The sequence below is a fragment of the Sorex araneus genome, chromosome 5 (genome assembly GCF_027595985.1).
Source record: "Sorex araneus isolate mSorAra2 chromosome 5, mSorAra2.pri, whole genome shotgun sequence".
NCBI classification, from domain to species: Eukaryota; Metazoa; Chordata; class Mammalia; order Eulipotyphla; family Soricidae; genus Sorex; species Sorex araneus.
The window spans coordinates 109,236,019-109,251,027 of record NC_073306.1 but is presented as its reverse complement, the minus strand read 5'-3'; the positions used below and the strand labels follow the sequence as shown (position 1 = coordinate 109,251,027).

Genomic DNA, 15,009 nt, shown 5'->3' with positions numbered 1-15,009 from the left:
TGCCTTTTCCCCACTTGTTAATTTTTTATTCTAGTTACAAAATCTGTTCTCACTTTAAAATAATTTTACAGGTAGTTTGTTGATAAGATCTCTAGAAACATCTAAACAACAGTAGTTATTTGCTGAGTTTTAAAATAAGAGATCCCACACACTTAACCTTTCGGTTATACTTCTGCTTTAAGAGAGTAATATTTGAAAATATGCAGACATCAGGGGTAAAGGCAAAGCAGTAGGAGGTTTTGAAACTGTATCCGGGATTCAGTTTGGTTAAGTTTCGCATTGTGAGAGGGATCTTACTTCTATGATGTCCTTTACCTCTACAAATGCATCTAGGAGAATACACCTCACTCACTCTGTAAATTCACTGCGTGTCTTGCCTTGGTTTTTACCTAAGAGATGGCGCTGACCTGTAATTTACAGTCTGCATCAAGTGCTTCAAGATTTATTTTTTTAAGTGTTGCCTGTCCATGTTTTTTTTTTCAAACTGAAGTTTTACAAGTAGGCTGATTTGTTTCATAATGTGACTGTAGAGACATGGGTGACTTGTTAATTTATATTATTTTTTATTAAAATTGATACAAAGAAAATGCAGGTTTGTGTTGGAACACTAGGCTGGGAAAAGAAAACTTTTAAGAATTCATGAAGGGAACAGGAGAAAGAAGGTGCTATAACTTAAGCTTCTCTTTCAGATGTATTTTAACTCTGTAAAATTTTTTGGCCCAGAATTGATCATTTAACCATGGTACACAAAATAGACTCAATGAATTGTCTGGTGCCAAAGTGAGGAAAGTTTTCTCTTTTTTAGATAATAAAATTCTCTTCTGGTGCATTTTGATCCAAATCACCTTCCCCATAAAGTAGATTCCTCTTCAACCGGAAGTTGTAATCGGAAGCCCCATTTTCCTTTACCAGGTGGAATTCGTCTTCAACATCAAACAGGAAGGCCCTGTCAGAGTTGTCGCCGGAACCGGAGCCAGAGCCAGAGCCAGAACCGGAACCAGAAAAGTCCTCGGAGATAGGGAAGATGTCATTCACATTCTGGAGTCTCATCCTTCTGAAGCATGACAGAAAAAGGATGGTAATCAGAGAGAAGAGAACTGTAATACCTTTTTTAAAGATAGGAAAACAATTACAGACATCCAGCGCTCAAATGGAAAGTTTCCCAAGTGCTCAAAGCTGTCAAACAAAAAGCTGGCCAGACTGTTCCCCCTGTGCTTTCCTGCAACTCCTATATCTAGCTTATGGTTCTGGTCAGTTTCACACCTGCCCAAACAATACTTATTCTTTCTCTTCAAACAATGCTCATTCTCTATCTAAACAGTGCTCATTGTCTCTCTTGCTTCCTCTCTCCTCTCTCTCTCTTTTTGTCCCTCTTTGTTGTTTGTTTTGTTTGGGGGTCATGCCTGGGGTTATGTTAGGGCTTACTCCTGGATCTATACTCAAGGATCACTTCCGAAGGTAATTGGGGGGAATCATATAAGGTACTTGAGATCAGACCAGAGTCAGCCGCATACAAGGCCAGTACTTTACCCAGCTCACTATACATATCTCCAGCCCCCGATTTTCTTCTCACAACAATAGTAATTCTTCATTTGGAATATACTACAAGGGTCATTTGTTAGGGACATAAAAGACCCATTTTCCTGTTTCTTCCACTAGACATTTTAGAGTTTTCACAAAACTCATTCTTCAGGAATTTTTTTATAACAAGTGAAGCATTATACTTGCCAACATATAAATATTCAATTTCCCTCCAAAAATACATCTAAAAATCACCCTGCTTTCATTTCCACTGAGCCATGCTAAAAGGGCAAGGTGAGTCTGACAGAAATATGGTTGGAGTCCAGATCAGAGCATGGGACCACCTCTACATGGCCAAACATACAGCCAAGGATCCACGACCTAAGTGGAATCTTACAGCAGATCATTTATTTTCAGTAATGGCTGAAGATTATGCATAGATGAGGGTTGTCACTCATGCATGCATTCAGCAAATACTCAACAAGCATCCCATTCCTGTGCTGAGTGTAGGGCTAGGCAGGAGACAGATGAGGCTCCTACTCAAAAAGCTCATCATGTAGTCAGAAAGACAATAAAGAGTGAATAAATAAGCCAGAAAAATGTTATATGGTGCAAAATGCAGTGCAGAGAAATAAGTTCAATGTAACCATGACCAAGTAACTAGTTTAGATTGTAAAGTCAGAGGAAGACATGAAAGCTGGAAACACAGGTTTGTTAGTTAAACACACACACACACACACACACACGAACACACAAAAATAGGGTGAGAAAAGGTTTCCTGGAGAAAGCATGCAGCTAGAAGAGATTCAGAATTTCGTTGACCCAGAGCATCAATGACATAGAATATACTGAGTAGAGGAGAAAGAATGGTCCTGGAAGAAGCAAGATAAGGTGGGCCATGGGGGTAAATAACATTTTAAAGAAGGGGCGATCAACAATTTAAAGGCAATAGCTGGGAGCGATTAAGAGACCAATCAAGTTAAAAAGGTTCACTCCAGTGGCTATGCAGGGTCTGTAAGACGGGGAGTTACAGCACCCGGGAGCAGTTAGAACCCAACGTGGATGGAAAGAGAAGCACAACAGCGGGCTGAGGAGAGGGGCCCGAGGCTGCAAGCAGCCATGGGCTTGACAGAAATTGAAGAATGGCGGGGGGGGGGGGGGGGGTGCTGCAGGAGAGGCCGAAACCAAGAAAAGGCTTTCACATTCTAGTGAGAGGCCCTGGAGAAGGTCAACCTGCTCATGGAAAAAAAGATGCTGGGTTCAAAGGTGTGACTGCTGGGATAAAATCCAGAAGCTGCCCTTATCCAATCAGGAAATTTATCTTAAATATTCAACCCCCAGAGAATTGTCTGTACATGTAAGAGAAGAAAAGGGGACAGTGGAAAGACAGCTCAAAGGGATGGAGCTCAGGGGTGATGTGCCCCAGGTCCTTGGTTCAATCGTGCACCCTGCATGGCGACTGGGGGCGGGGGGGGGGGGAGGCGACCCTGGTGGCCCCAGCACCGCCAGCCCTCAGAACATCGCATCATTGTGCCCAAACACTGAAGTGTCAGGCCACACTGCCAAACTATTACTGCTAATGGTACCCAGGGGCTCCCCCAGCACACTGGGGAGGTCCCCCCAAACACAGGGGCTATTTAGTAAACCTGAGATGAGCACCAGCAAGATTCTGGGTAGGAGGGACAATGGGAGGAGATGGGACTGCCCCGGGACTGGGGACATCTGGTGGCAGGGATGAGATGGCAGCTTGAAGTGCCCAGAGTTGGAGTAAGGAGGACACATCTGGTCTCCTTCCTCCCCACACTTCAGCCTCCCTGCAGGGCCTTCCATCTGCCAAAGAGCCACTGAGATGACGGCCCAAGAAATGCAAGTCACACAGATCAGTAGGGCCCTCCAACACACGCACACACACACATACACACATACACACACACACACCATGATCACATATACACCCACACACACACACATATGCATACAAATACTCATATGCTCACACCATGATAACGTATACATCCACACTCACACACATACACATACGCATACAAACACACTCATATGCTCACATACACACACACCCCATGACCACATATACACCCACACTCACACACACGTATGCATACAAACACACTCATATGCTCACACACACCATGATAATATATACATCCACACTCGCACACACACACATACACATACAAATATACTCAAATGCTCACATATACACACGTGTGCGCACGCGTGCACACACACACACACACACACACACTGTAAATGTACCAGGAAAAAACATGGCAAGGATCAGCAAAGAAGCAGACAGGCCATCTTCAGTGACAGAAGCAAGATGGGTTCAATTCCCAGCATTATCCCTGAGCACAGAACCAGAAGTAAGCCTTGAGCACTTCCAGGTAGGGCATAAAAACATAAAACAAAGCAAAACAGAAAAGATGCAAGTAGAGAGATGACTGCAAAGATTTGGGGAAAGAAACTGAACTAGTTGTTTTGATCCTTCCTCTGTCTGAAACTTTAGATTTCAATGAATGAACACTGGTGCCCATGAAAGTGAAAGATGCTCAAACCTCATATGCAGCCTTTAAGGATGACAGTGATGTCATCCCATGTTCCATGCAGCGAAGGCTTCATTCACTTTGAAGTATACTTTAGTACTTCAGCCCTTTTGCGGGCCAACTAATATTCCAGTGCATGATTCTACCATACTGTGTTTATCTATTCAGTGGCTAGAGTTCTGCTGAATGTCATTATATACCAGAATAAATCAGTGTTCACTCACTTCAATATCTGTTCATGGAAAGTACTCAACGTTGTCTTTATCACCCACAAAAAGGTCCAAAAACACTGGTGGTTGGAATTACCTGTCTTGACATATCTTAGATGCTGAGAGATAGTTTGACTTTGGACAGTGGAGTAAAAGTCTCTGAGGCGAGAGCCTGAAGAAAAGCATTCTAGAAACTCGCCCACCTCTATGCCAAGATTTCAACAGAGCTCAGCAAGGTCATCACCCCTTCCCAATGACAGCAAGTCACTTACGAAGTCAGGTCGGCCCTCACAGGGAGGATCCTGTTGACTTCACCTGGCGACAGCACAACCGAGGGTCTCTTTTCCTTGATGCAGTTGGCAGAGTTACTGTTGGGATGGCAGCGGATCCATTGAAAGCTGGCTTTCCGCATGGGATAACCTGCCCAAACAAGGAACCCACGTGGCAGTTAAGTGCCTCTTCCATAGCTTCGAATGACCCTTCCCCAAAGACTGTTTTCATTAAGTAGGTTCAAGATTTGGTCGAAGGAATGGTGTGGATAGTAGGTTCCCCCCACTACCACCACCACCACTGGATCACCGTTGCAAACTTTTATGACTACGTTTCAGTCATACAATGATCAAGTACCCATCGCTCCACCAGTGCCCATTCTCCACCACCATTGTCTGCAGTGTCCCTCCTGCCACCCCACCCCAGTCCATCCCCTGCCTCTGTGGCAGGCACCTTCCTTCTTAACTCTCTCTCTCTAATTTTGGGCATTATAATTTGGCATACAGATACTAAGAAGCCATCATGTTTGGTCCTTGGTCTACTTTCAGCACACATCTCCTATCCCGAGTGATCCCTCCAACCATCATTTTCTTAGTGGTTCCTTCGCCATCCCAACTACCTTTCCCCCCAGTATATGGGGCCAGCTTCCAAACCATAGAGTGATCCTCCTGGCCTTTATCTCTACTGTCCTTAAGTGTTAGTCTCATAGGAGGCTACTTTATATCCCACAAATGAGTGCAGTCATTCTAGGTCTGTCCCTCTCTTTCTGACTCATTTTGCTTAGCACAATACTCTCCATATCCATGTTGTGGATAGTAGGTTTCACGTACACCTGGCCAGGACCAGCCACTTGGCCTTTCATATGGCTAGTTCGTCCTTCCAATAGCCCCGTGGAGCAGCAGAGTTTGGGGCCAGAATGGGTTTCACAATCAGCCTCCGGAGAGAAATCCCAGCAGTGCGCTGGGTAGTTAAGAAACCGGAGCTCCCCCACGCCCCTGCTGTGAACGGTGGCACTGGCGGCCTCTCATTCTCAGAAGCTGGCCACAAAAAGCCATGGGGGAAAGTGCGTGGAAAGACTGAGACAGCGCCAGGCACACGGGTAATACAAGATCCTAATGTCGCTATTCCTGTCCTTCCCTCTTTATTTCATGCCAAGGAAAAGAGGCCTGGCAGATGAAGAGTAGGGGCCCCAGGATTCTAATGGGTCCCATCTCTCCTCAGCCTGCCTCTTGCTATCGAGGTGAGTCCTGCTTGTAAAGTCTATGGATGATACCGGTTGACTTAAACCATGACAGAGTCCTTGGGGTTTTCTTTATTCTGTTCCTATTCGTTTGTTTTCCTTTGGGGTCACACCTGGTGGTACTCAGGGTTGGCTCCTGCCTCTGTGCCCAGAGGCCACTCCTAGCAGTGCTGGGGCACCAGAGGGGGGTGCCAGGGATGGAACCCGGGTGGGCTGCATGCAAGGCAAGTGCCTTAGCCACTCTACTGTAGCTTCAGTTCTGGTTCTTAGGGCCAAATGGCATTTGTAGGAAAGGGAAGTAAGGGCCAGAGCAACCGTACAGCAGGTAAAGCGCTGTTCGATCCCTGGCACCCCAGATGATCCTCTGAGCCCCGCCAGGAGTGATCCTTCAACATTGCCGAGTATGACGCAAAAACAAAAAAGAAAGAAAGGTGGGTAGATCATCACTCTTTCTCTACACTCATTTGAAGTCAGTGACTTCAAAGGAACAGATCCTCTGTTCAGAGGCAAGGACAGGTAGGAATTGCCCAGTCTGTAAGTTTCTTTGAATTTCATTCCAAGGGACAGGAGTTCAGAGCTTCTGCAAGGAGTTGATGAAAGCAGTTTTCCGTTCTTCAGCTTCACAGCAATGGCAGCCTGGGAGTGAGAAACACCTCCCCATCCTTATAAAAGTCCTCTTCCTCCCCGACACATACTTTATTGACACGAGGGCGGCAGGAGAAGGAGCTGGAAAGCATTGTTGTCCTCGACAGATTGGAACAGAAATAACTGCTGAAGGGGGAAGTGCTCTGAAAGTCACTGAAGCCTTTTCAGTAACAGTGAAAGAGTGGAAAATTAAATGTCCACCAACCACAATCAACCACAATGTGGCTAAGAAAATTTCTAAAACCTGCATTCATCAGTTGCTATTATGGGGCATGACTCAGTGGCAAAAGCCCTGACCTTAGAAGCATAAAGTCACGAGTTGGATCCCTAGTTCCACCCACGTGCTCCGACTGTGATCCTGGGTTCTGCCTTTGGGATCCCCAGAGTTATAACACAGCGTACCTTGTTTGGTGCTCAGTCGTCTGCGTGCAAACACCACCACTAGTGTGCGTAACCCCCACTGAGCACTGCAACTGAAAGAGGTGTGAGCACTGCAGGCTGGCGTGCAAGCACGGCAAGCACATGCATGCGTACTAGCAGAATGTGACTTGTGACTGCAATACATAAACAATCTTGCCAAATAATTACAACATGCTATATGAATTGCTATATAACATCCATGATCTGTATCATACACAGATACATATGCATTGTATGTATCTCTATAGAAAACTAGAACCACTAAAATTTATGAAAAATACATAAAACTGTTCACCTAAGGATTTAAAATAGCAAAACAGAAAATAACCAAACAAAACAATTTTTAAAACTACTCGAATAAGTCATGAGGGGTTTGTAAGGGAGAAAAATTTGTCACCCCAAAATATGTCTCTTGAGTTGGTCTGAAGGATGTGAGTTATTATTAAGCTGATTAACAAAAGATGTTTCTTGGACATCAAGGTTATTTCATAGGTAGTGGTCAGAGAGCTGAGAGGAGCTGACACCCTTTCCACCTTTTCACAGTGCTGAGGCTCAGAGCCAGGACTTGGTATGAGCCAAGCCTGGGCTCTACCAGTTAGCTAGGCCCAAAGCTGTCTTTTCTTCAGAGCCCTCCCACCACTGAAGGAAAGGCCACTGGTGTGAGGGCATTCACCTCACTCTACTACTGACCGACAGAAAAGTTAGTGGCTCAGATCTTCATCTAAGGTTTAAGGCCCGGGATAGCTCAGTGGCACAGGACAGCCTCTTCAACCCCAATCCGCATCACTGTGCCACATGCCAAGGATCCCTGACACCACAACAGAGTGTGATCTCTGGCACCCCGCAGTTCAGTGTGCAAGCCCCAGTTCTCACAACAACAAGGGGAAGGAACTGGAAAAATTCTTTAAGGACCAGAAAGATAGTACAGTAGGTAGGGAGCTTGCCTTGCACCTGGCTGACCAGGTTCCATCTCCCGCACCCCATAGGGCCCCCAAGCACCACCAGAAGTAATTTCTGAGTGCAGAGTCAGGAGTAACCCCCAAGCACCACTGGGTATGACCCCAAAACCATAATAATCATAGTACTTTTTTTCTTCTGAGGAAGAGGATGATGATGACTTTTCTGATAGACCCGAGGGAGACCAAAATTTCAACTCCCATTCTACCATTTAGTTCTGTTCTCAAGTTCTCATCTTCCAAATTAGAGTTCCAAAGAGTTTCTGCTTATTTATATTCTGTTGTTGTTTGTTCCACACCCAGTGGTATTCAGGACCTTCTCTTGCCTCTGCAGTCAGGGATCACTCCTGGCAGGGCTGTGGAGACCGTATCAGATACCAGAGATCTAACCCGGTCTGCTGTGAGCAAGGCAGGAACCCTACCCGCTGTATTATCTCTCCTACCCAAAGTTCCTGTTTGAACAAGACAAAAATAGGTGAAACATCCACAAAAGTTTCTAAATTTATTTGCCTTCCCTCCCCCTTTTTTAGAAAAATGAAAAAAAGAACCCAGTGCTCTCCTGGAAATGTTTTATTTTTCTTTTCATTGTTTGTTTTTGTTCTTTTAGTATTTTTCCTTCTGGGGGGGCAGCTGGCGGAATGGACACACCTGGCTGTGCTCAGACTTACTCCTAGCTCTGTGCTCAGGGATCACTTATGGTGATGTTCAGGGGACCCTATAGGGCACCGAGGATCAAACCCTGTGCTAACCGAGGGCAAACCAAGTGCCCTACCTAGAAAGGTATTTCTAAGGCCCAGGAAATACCTTCTTTAAAGGCAAGACCCAACACATGCCTGAAATTACTCCTGGACGCTGAATCGTTCTGGGAGGTTGGAGGGGATATTGGCACTTGGAGTGTTTTATCTTCTCACTCTACTTGTCTTACTCTTTCCCGAAGCAGCAAAAGTTCTGCTTCTAATTGTTCCCTTGGAAGCTTAAGGGTCGATAAAAATGTCTTCCAGCAGAGGGCGGTATTTCCCCACCCTCTGTGCCTGCAGTAAAGAGGGTGAAGCGCCCAAGGGGTATCCACTGCTATGGCAGCGTCTTTCATTATACTTTATTTTTTTACTTTGGGCACCCGCGATGCTCAGATGTTACACTTGCGTCTGCGTTCAGGAATCACTCCTGGCAGGTCGCCCACCCCCAAACGATGAAGCAAAATAGTGGGATGCCGGAGGTAGAATCCAAGGTGCAAGACAAGCACCCGAAACACTACCATCTCTCCAGTCCCTGGCAGGCACAGTCTAAAGAAGAAAAATAAATGAGGGGCTGGAGAGATAGTATAGCGGGTAGGGTGCTTGCCTAGCCTACAGCCGACCAAGGTACAATCCTGTGATTCCATAGGATCCTTCCAAGCATGCCCAGGAGTAATTCCTGAGTGCAGAGCCAGGAGTAACCCCTGAGCATCGCTGGGTGTGACCCCAAACCCAAAAACAAATTAATTAATTAATTAATTAAAATGAAATAGCTTGGTTACAGACACAAAATTCCTGAGTTATCTTCCAGGGTGTTGGCGTAAAAGCCCAGCCATCCCAGCCGCAGCCTTGGGGAGTGCCTTGACTATTTGTGTAGAAGAAATATCATGATTGCTATAATTTTAACAGTAAGGGACTACCAAAAAAATAATTTCAATATTCAGAATTATTCCTTATTTCTCCCCCTCTTTCCTTTTCTTTATTGTATGCAAAGGAAGAAAGGTTTTAAACAAAAGTTCCTGTGCAAAAGTACCCCCTTCCTTGATCTGCTGATTAATTTTTGGTGAATTCCAGGAGAAACCAAATCCCTCTTTCTTTCTTTCCTTCTTTCTTTCTTTCTTTCTTTCTTTCTTTCTTTCTTTCTTTCTTTCTTTCTTTCTTTCTTTCTTTCTTTCTTTTTCTTTCTCTCTTTCTCTTTCTCTTTCTTTCTCTCTCTTCCTCTTTCTTTCTCTTTTTCTCTCTTTCTCTCTCTTCCTTCCTTCCTTTCTTCCTTCCTTCCTTCCTTTCTTTCTTTCTTTCTTTCTTTCTTTCTTTCTTTCTTTCTTTCTTTCTTTCTTTCTTTCTTTCTTTCTCTCTTGGTTTTGTTGTTGTTTCTTTCAGTTTTGGGCCACATTCAGTGGAGTTCAGGGCTTACTCCTGAAAGTGCTCAGGTTGATTAGTCTATTAGAAGTCCAGGTGTGGTACTGGAGATCGAACCCAGGTCAGCTTGTGCAAGGCAAGTGAGCTACCTGCTGTACAATCTCTCTGGCCCTAGAGTTCCTTTCTTCACTGCCTGTGACCGGTGTACACACTCACACATATTCACACCCCCACAAACACCAGTCACTCATCCTGCTTTACACTTTACACCTTACCAAAGCAAAGAATTTAGCCCGGTGGTCTCTCTCTCTCTATTTTTTTTTTTTTTTGGCTTTTTGGGTCACACCCGGTGATGCTCAGGGCTGACTCCTGGCTCTGCACTCAGGAATCACTCTTGACGGTGTTTGGGGGACCATATGGGATGCTGGGAATCAAACCCGGGTCGGCCGCGTGCAAAGCAAACATCCTACCCACTGTACTATCACTCCAGCTCCAGTCTCTCTTTTTAACACACGATAGTAGCAGATTTCTCCAACATCATCACAATTTACTGATTTCCTGTTCTTGATGGACGCCTACCACTGATATGTTGGAAAGTCAAAGCAGACATGCCATGAAGGGGAGTGACTATTTTGCTTCATCGTTTGGGGGGTTGGGGCGTGACCTGCAGACAGATGCTGTGACTTCCTACTGCCTTGTCAGCCCCACAGAAAGAATAAGGTCCCCACTCTTCCATATTCAACAAGTTCCAAGTGTACTTTCAATTCCTTCCTCAACCAAGTGGGAAACTATAGCCAAGACTATAGCCAAAGGAAGATTTTTTTTTTCATTTCAAAAAAGGGTGCCCCCTGATCACCCAGCAGATGGCTGAAATGCTGACCTTGCAATCAGCCCCCAGTTCTGCCACCGCTTAGTTGTAAGGGGCCTTGGCACGTCTCATTTGTTTCTTTCTAAGAGGTTGATGTAATGGGCAAATAAAGATAACTGCTGAGGATCCGGTTTTCTCTGTACTTCTCACAGGGAATGTGACAGTCATCACCAGAGAATGGGTGGGAAACCACAGACAAATACAGAGCCACACCCATGAGTGACCCAGTAACCTGACCCGCTTGCCCACCCCCGAGAACAGATTTTTTTCTTTTTTTTGCTTTTTATGGGCATCTTTGAAAGCCAGAAGCAGTGAAAAGTTTCAGTTCGTATTTGCAGTTACCCTGGAGCTCCGTGTTAAAGGGATTTGCCACTAGCGCCCTCACGGCCTCCCACTGGCTCGTTGCCCGTGTTCATCTTTTTACACTCAGAAGATATGACTTAGGTTTGATTGGCAGTCACTTCTGGTGTATGGCTCATCTGGATGAGCCATAATCTAAAGAAGAGGGAACAGGACCCCCAGAGGAAAGAACATGTGGGGAAGCAGAGAGAAGCCATCATCCACTAACCAAGGAGATGCCTCAGAATAAAACCAACCCTCCCAACACCTTGACTTGAGGCGTCTAACATGTGTATGCACGCATGCACACATGCGCACACATGCGCACACACGCACACACAGACACACCAATGGTTATGGCTGTCCTAGAAGACTAATAAAGACAACTAAGAAGAAAAAAAATAAAGAAAAAAATAAAGACAACTAAGGTGTGCTGGATAAGCTCAGTAAAAGCAAGCCAAAAGCCCAGCTGACTGAACCCAGTTAAACCAACGTGTGGGAAAAAAACATGTATCTGGTAGGAAAGAGCACGGCCAGGTGGGATGGCGGCCCGTGGGTGCACAGGACGGTCAGTGTCCCTGGCCGCAGCATGCTTCGGCCTGGGGGATTTTTCTCTTCAAAGAAGAGGCAGGCCCCTCATTGCAACACTTTGGGAGTTCACCTTTGGAAATACCCTAAATTTTCATCCTTTCATTCTCCTCCCTCTCTCCCTCCTTCCTGCCCACCCTCCTTTCTCTTTCTCTCTCTGTTTTTCTAACATAGAGCTAAACCCACCAGGTGATGGCATTCACTTTTGTCATTCTCATCATTTCGTTATGGTTTCCTTATTTCTGATGGCAGTTGCTGTGAGTGAAGCATTTGTATCTGGGTTATCGTCACATCTCTGGAATATTAGTGGGCAGTGTGACTTCTCTGGGCAATCTTGCTAGGGCACATTATTTCATCAAACTGAAAGATTTTATTTAAAAATGAAGCTGGAGCAATACTATAGCATGTGGCCCACCTGGGTTCGATCCTGGCACTCCAGATGGTCTCCCAAACACCACCAGGAGTGATTCCTGAGTACAGTGCTAAGAGTAAGTCCTGAGCACTATTGGATATGATCCAAAAACCAAAACCAAACCAAAACAAAAGATTTTCCCTAAAAGATCCACACAAGCCTATTCCCTTTAATCAACAATGTTTCATACTCATAGAAATATTTCAGTATTACTTTCCTTTTCCCCCTTCAGGATTAGCTTAAGGAGGATAAAGTTATTTCATATAAACTATCACTGTGTCACTGTATCACTGTCATCCCGTTGCTCATCGATTTTCTCGAGCGGGCACCAGTAACGTCTCCATTGTGAGACTTGTCACTGTTTTTGGTATATTGAATACACCACGGGTAGCTTGCCAGGCTCTGCCGTGTGGGCGGCATACTCTCGGTAGCTTGCTGGGCTCTCCGAGAGGGATGGAGGAATCGAACCCAGGTTGGTCATGTGCAAGGCAAATGCCCTACCCGCTGTGCTATCGCTCCAGCCCTAAGCAGACAGTGTGCGTTGACTGGGAATCGAACCTGGGTCAACTGCTTGGAAGGCAGCTATGCTCACCAACGCTGCCCATATAAACTAATATAAACTAATGTAGAGTTATTTCAAGATAAACTTCCAATACCTCATGGGTGGGTTGGAGCAATAGCACAGTTGCCTTTCACGCAGCCGACCCATGTTCAATTCCTCCACCCCTCTCGGAGAGCCTGACAAGCTACCAAGAGTATTGAGCCTGCATGGCAGAGCCTGGCAAGCTACCCGTGGCGTATTGGATATGCCAAAAACAGTAACAATAAGTCTCACAATGAGAGAAGTTACTGGTGCCCGCTCGAACAAATCGATGAGCACCGAGATGACAGTGAGTGACAGTGACCTCATGGGTATATCTGAGATCATAGATGCGGTTTCATCTCTACCAGTGAGAGGAAGACAAGCAGTCAGTTTGAGACGGCTCAAGGACTTGGTGTGTCACTGTGACTCGCTATTTCCTTCCCACTTTGGGGGCTCCTCATGTTCCCCTGCTATCAGTTCTCCCATTTACTTAATCAGGCAGGGGCCCTGGCCTTTTGCATCACTTAGGCAAGGTTCCTTGTTTACCCAAGAAATTGTGACTTTTCTTACAGATTGTTTTCCTTTTCTCTTTCATCATCAGTTTGAAGTTGTTTCAGTCTGAGTAAGCAGCTCTACAGATAAAGACGCTAGCAAGAAGTTTCCCAACGCACTGTCTCTGTGAGCAAGAGCACAAACACTCCGTTTCTTCAGCCTCTCTAAAATCTGAGAGGAGGTTACATAAACTCTCTCTAGCCATAAAGAAACATTCACTAGGAAGTTTTAAAAAGAAGGGGTGGGGGAATGACATGGGGTCAAATGCACAATGATCTTTAAAAATAGCATTTTGCCATTTACTATAACTCTGACAACGCTGTAAGAAATTAAAACTTGGGGTTAATGTAGAAACGGGGGGTAAGGGGTACAGAAAGATTCCAAACCCTCTAAGATGTACTGTGTATGAGATACCAACCCTGGCTTATTTTCTATGTGCCCTTCTGGTGTTCTTTTTAAAATGTATTAGCTGAAGCAGGGTACAGCATAGAGGTTAAGGCACTTGCCTTGCATGCACCAAACCCAAGTTTGACCCCCAGCACTGTAGGTGTTCCCCCAAGCCCCACCAGGAGTTATCCCTGAGCACAGAGCCAGGAGTAATCCCTGAGCACTGCTGGGTGTGCCCCCCCAAATAAAAGCAAACCAAAAAGAGTATCAACAATGTTTTCATCCCAAGGTAAAATAGCATATCTCAATTATTCTAAGAGTTTATAAGCCGCCTTATTTCAGAGTTGAATTTTCCTTGGTGTCAAATTTAACCAAACTCTACTCGGTCACCCCAAATCCCTTGTCCTCACCCCCTTACCCTGGTGGAGGTTTCCATGATCCTTACCGAGATGACAGGGGGGCACAACCACTGACTCTTACCTTGAACAGAAGCCCCCCAAACCAGGAGGACGACGAGAGCCAGGCCCAGCCTGCCGCAGTGGGGAGAGGTCACCTGCATCCTGGCCTGGCAGCTCCTCTGAGAGGAAATGGACCGGGGGCGCTCTCTGTCCCTTTTAGAAAAGGTTCCAAAACCTCAGACCCTGCCCAGCTCAAACGTCACCGCTTCCTGAACAAATAGAAAGAGATCTACATCAAAACCAGAAAGATTAAAGGAGGGGTGGGGGGAGAAAGACAGCAAAATAACTCTTCATAGCTGTTATGAAATGATGCTGGGCTCTCCCCGGCCCGCCTTTCCAAAACTTGGTTATCTGCCTCTTGCCAGTCAGAAGACAACGTGTTTTCACTGAAGATGGGGAGGAGTCTGCATGAAGATCAGGGGTGTCTCCTTTCTCCAGGCAACAAGTCAAATAGGAGGCTACTGACATGGAGGACCCCTTTCCCCCCTACCACCATCCCACACATTGGTGAGCTCAGGGAAGTACCTCCTCAACCCAGGGGCACCTGCAGCATGTCAACATATAATTTTTTTTTTTCATCACAAGTCACATAGCTTGCAGAACCCAACCCCAGAAATGAAACTTAACTACTATTTTTTTGGCTTTGTTTTGGGGGCCCCACCCATAAGTGCTCAGGGCTTACTCCTGTCTCTGTGCTCAGGGATTATGCCTGTGGAGCTCCGGAGACCATATGGGATGCCAGGGATCAAACTGGGTCAGCCATGTGCAAGGCAAGTGCCCTCCCCACTGTACTATCCATTGTTCTGGCCCTCACTGAAACTTTCTACCTCCAAGGCTTTGGCACACAGAGATGGCTTATTGAGGACCCAGTTCCTCCCATTAGGTCACAGCCTTGTTCTCTCCC

The 15,009-nt window shown here is 45.7% G+C and overlaps 1 protein-coding gene across 1 annotated transcript; it reads right to left on the bottom strand.

Annotated features, from left to right (window-relative positions):
- Nucleotides 1-543: 543 nt before the first annotated feature.
- SRGN (serglycin) lies at nt 544-14,239 on the bottom strand. Its single transcript, XM_004617079.2, has 3 exons — nt 14,128-14,239; nt 4,567-4,714; nt 544-1,054 (listed from the first exon to the last, which is right to left on the bottom strand). Exons 1-3 carry the CDS (start codon nt 14,204-14,206, stop codon nt 802-804), a joined length of 480 nt encoding a protein of 159 aa, XP_004617136.1. The 5' UTR covers nt 14,207-14,239; the 3' UTR covers nt 544-801.
- Between the last annotated feature and the right edge of the window lie 770 nt (nt 14,240-15,009).

What these genes read in the sequence shown, in the direction of transcription:
- SRGN (XM_004617079.2), bottom strand. Translation starts at nt 14,206, where the DNA reads ATGCAGGTGACCTCTCCCCACTGCGGCAGGCTGGGCCTGGCTCTCGTC. An exon ending in TTGGGGGGCTTCTGTTCAAG is followed by an intron (nt 4,715 to 14,127) that starts GTAAGAGTCAGT and finishes TTGTTTGGGCAG; the next exon opens with GTTATCCCATGCGGAAAGCC. An exon ending in GTGAGGGCCGACCTGACTTC is followed by an intron (nt 1,055 to 4,566) that starts GTAAGTGACTTG and finishes GTCATGCTTCAG; the next exon opens with AAGGATGAGACTCCAGAATG.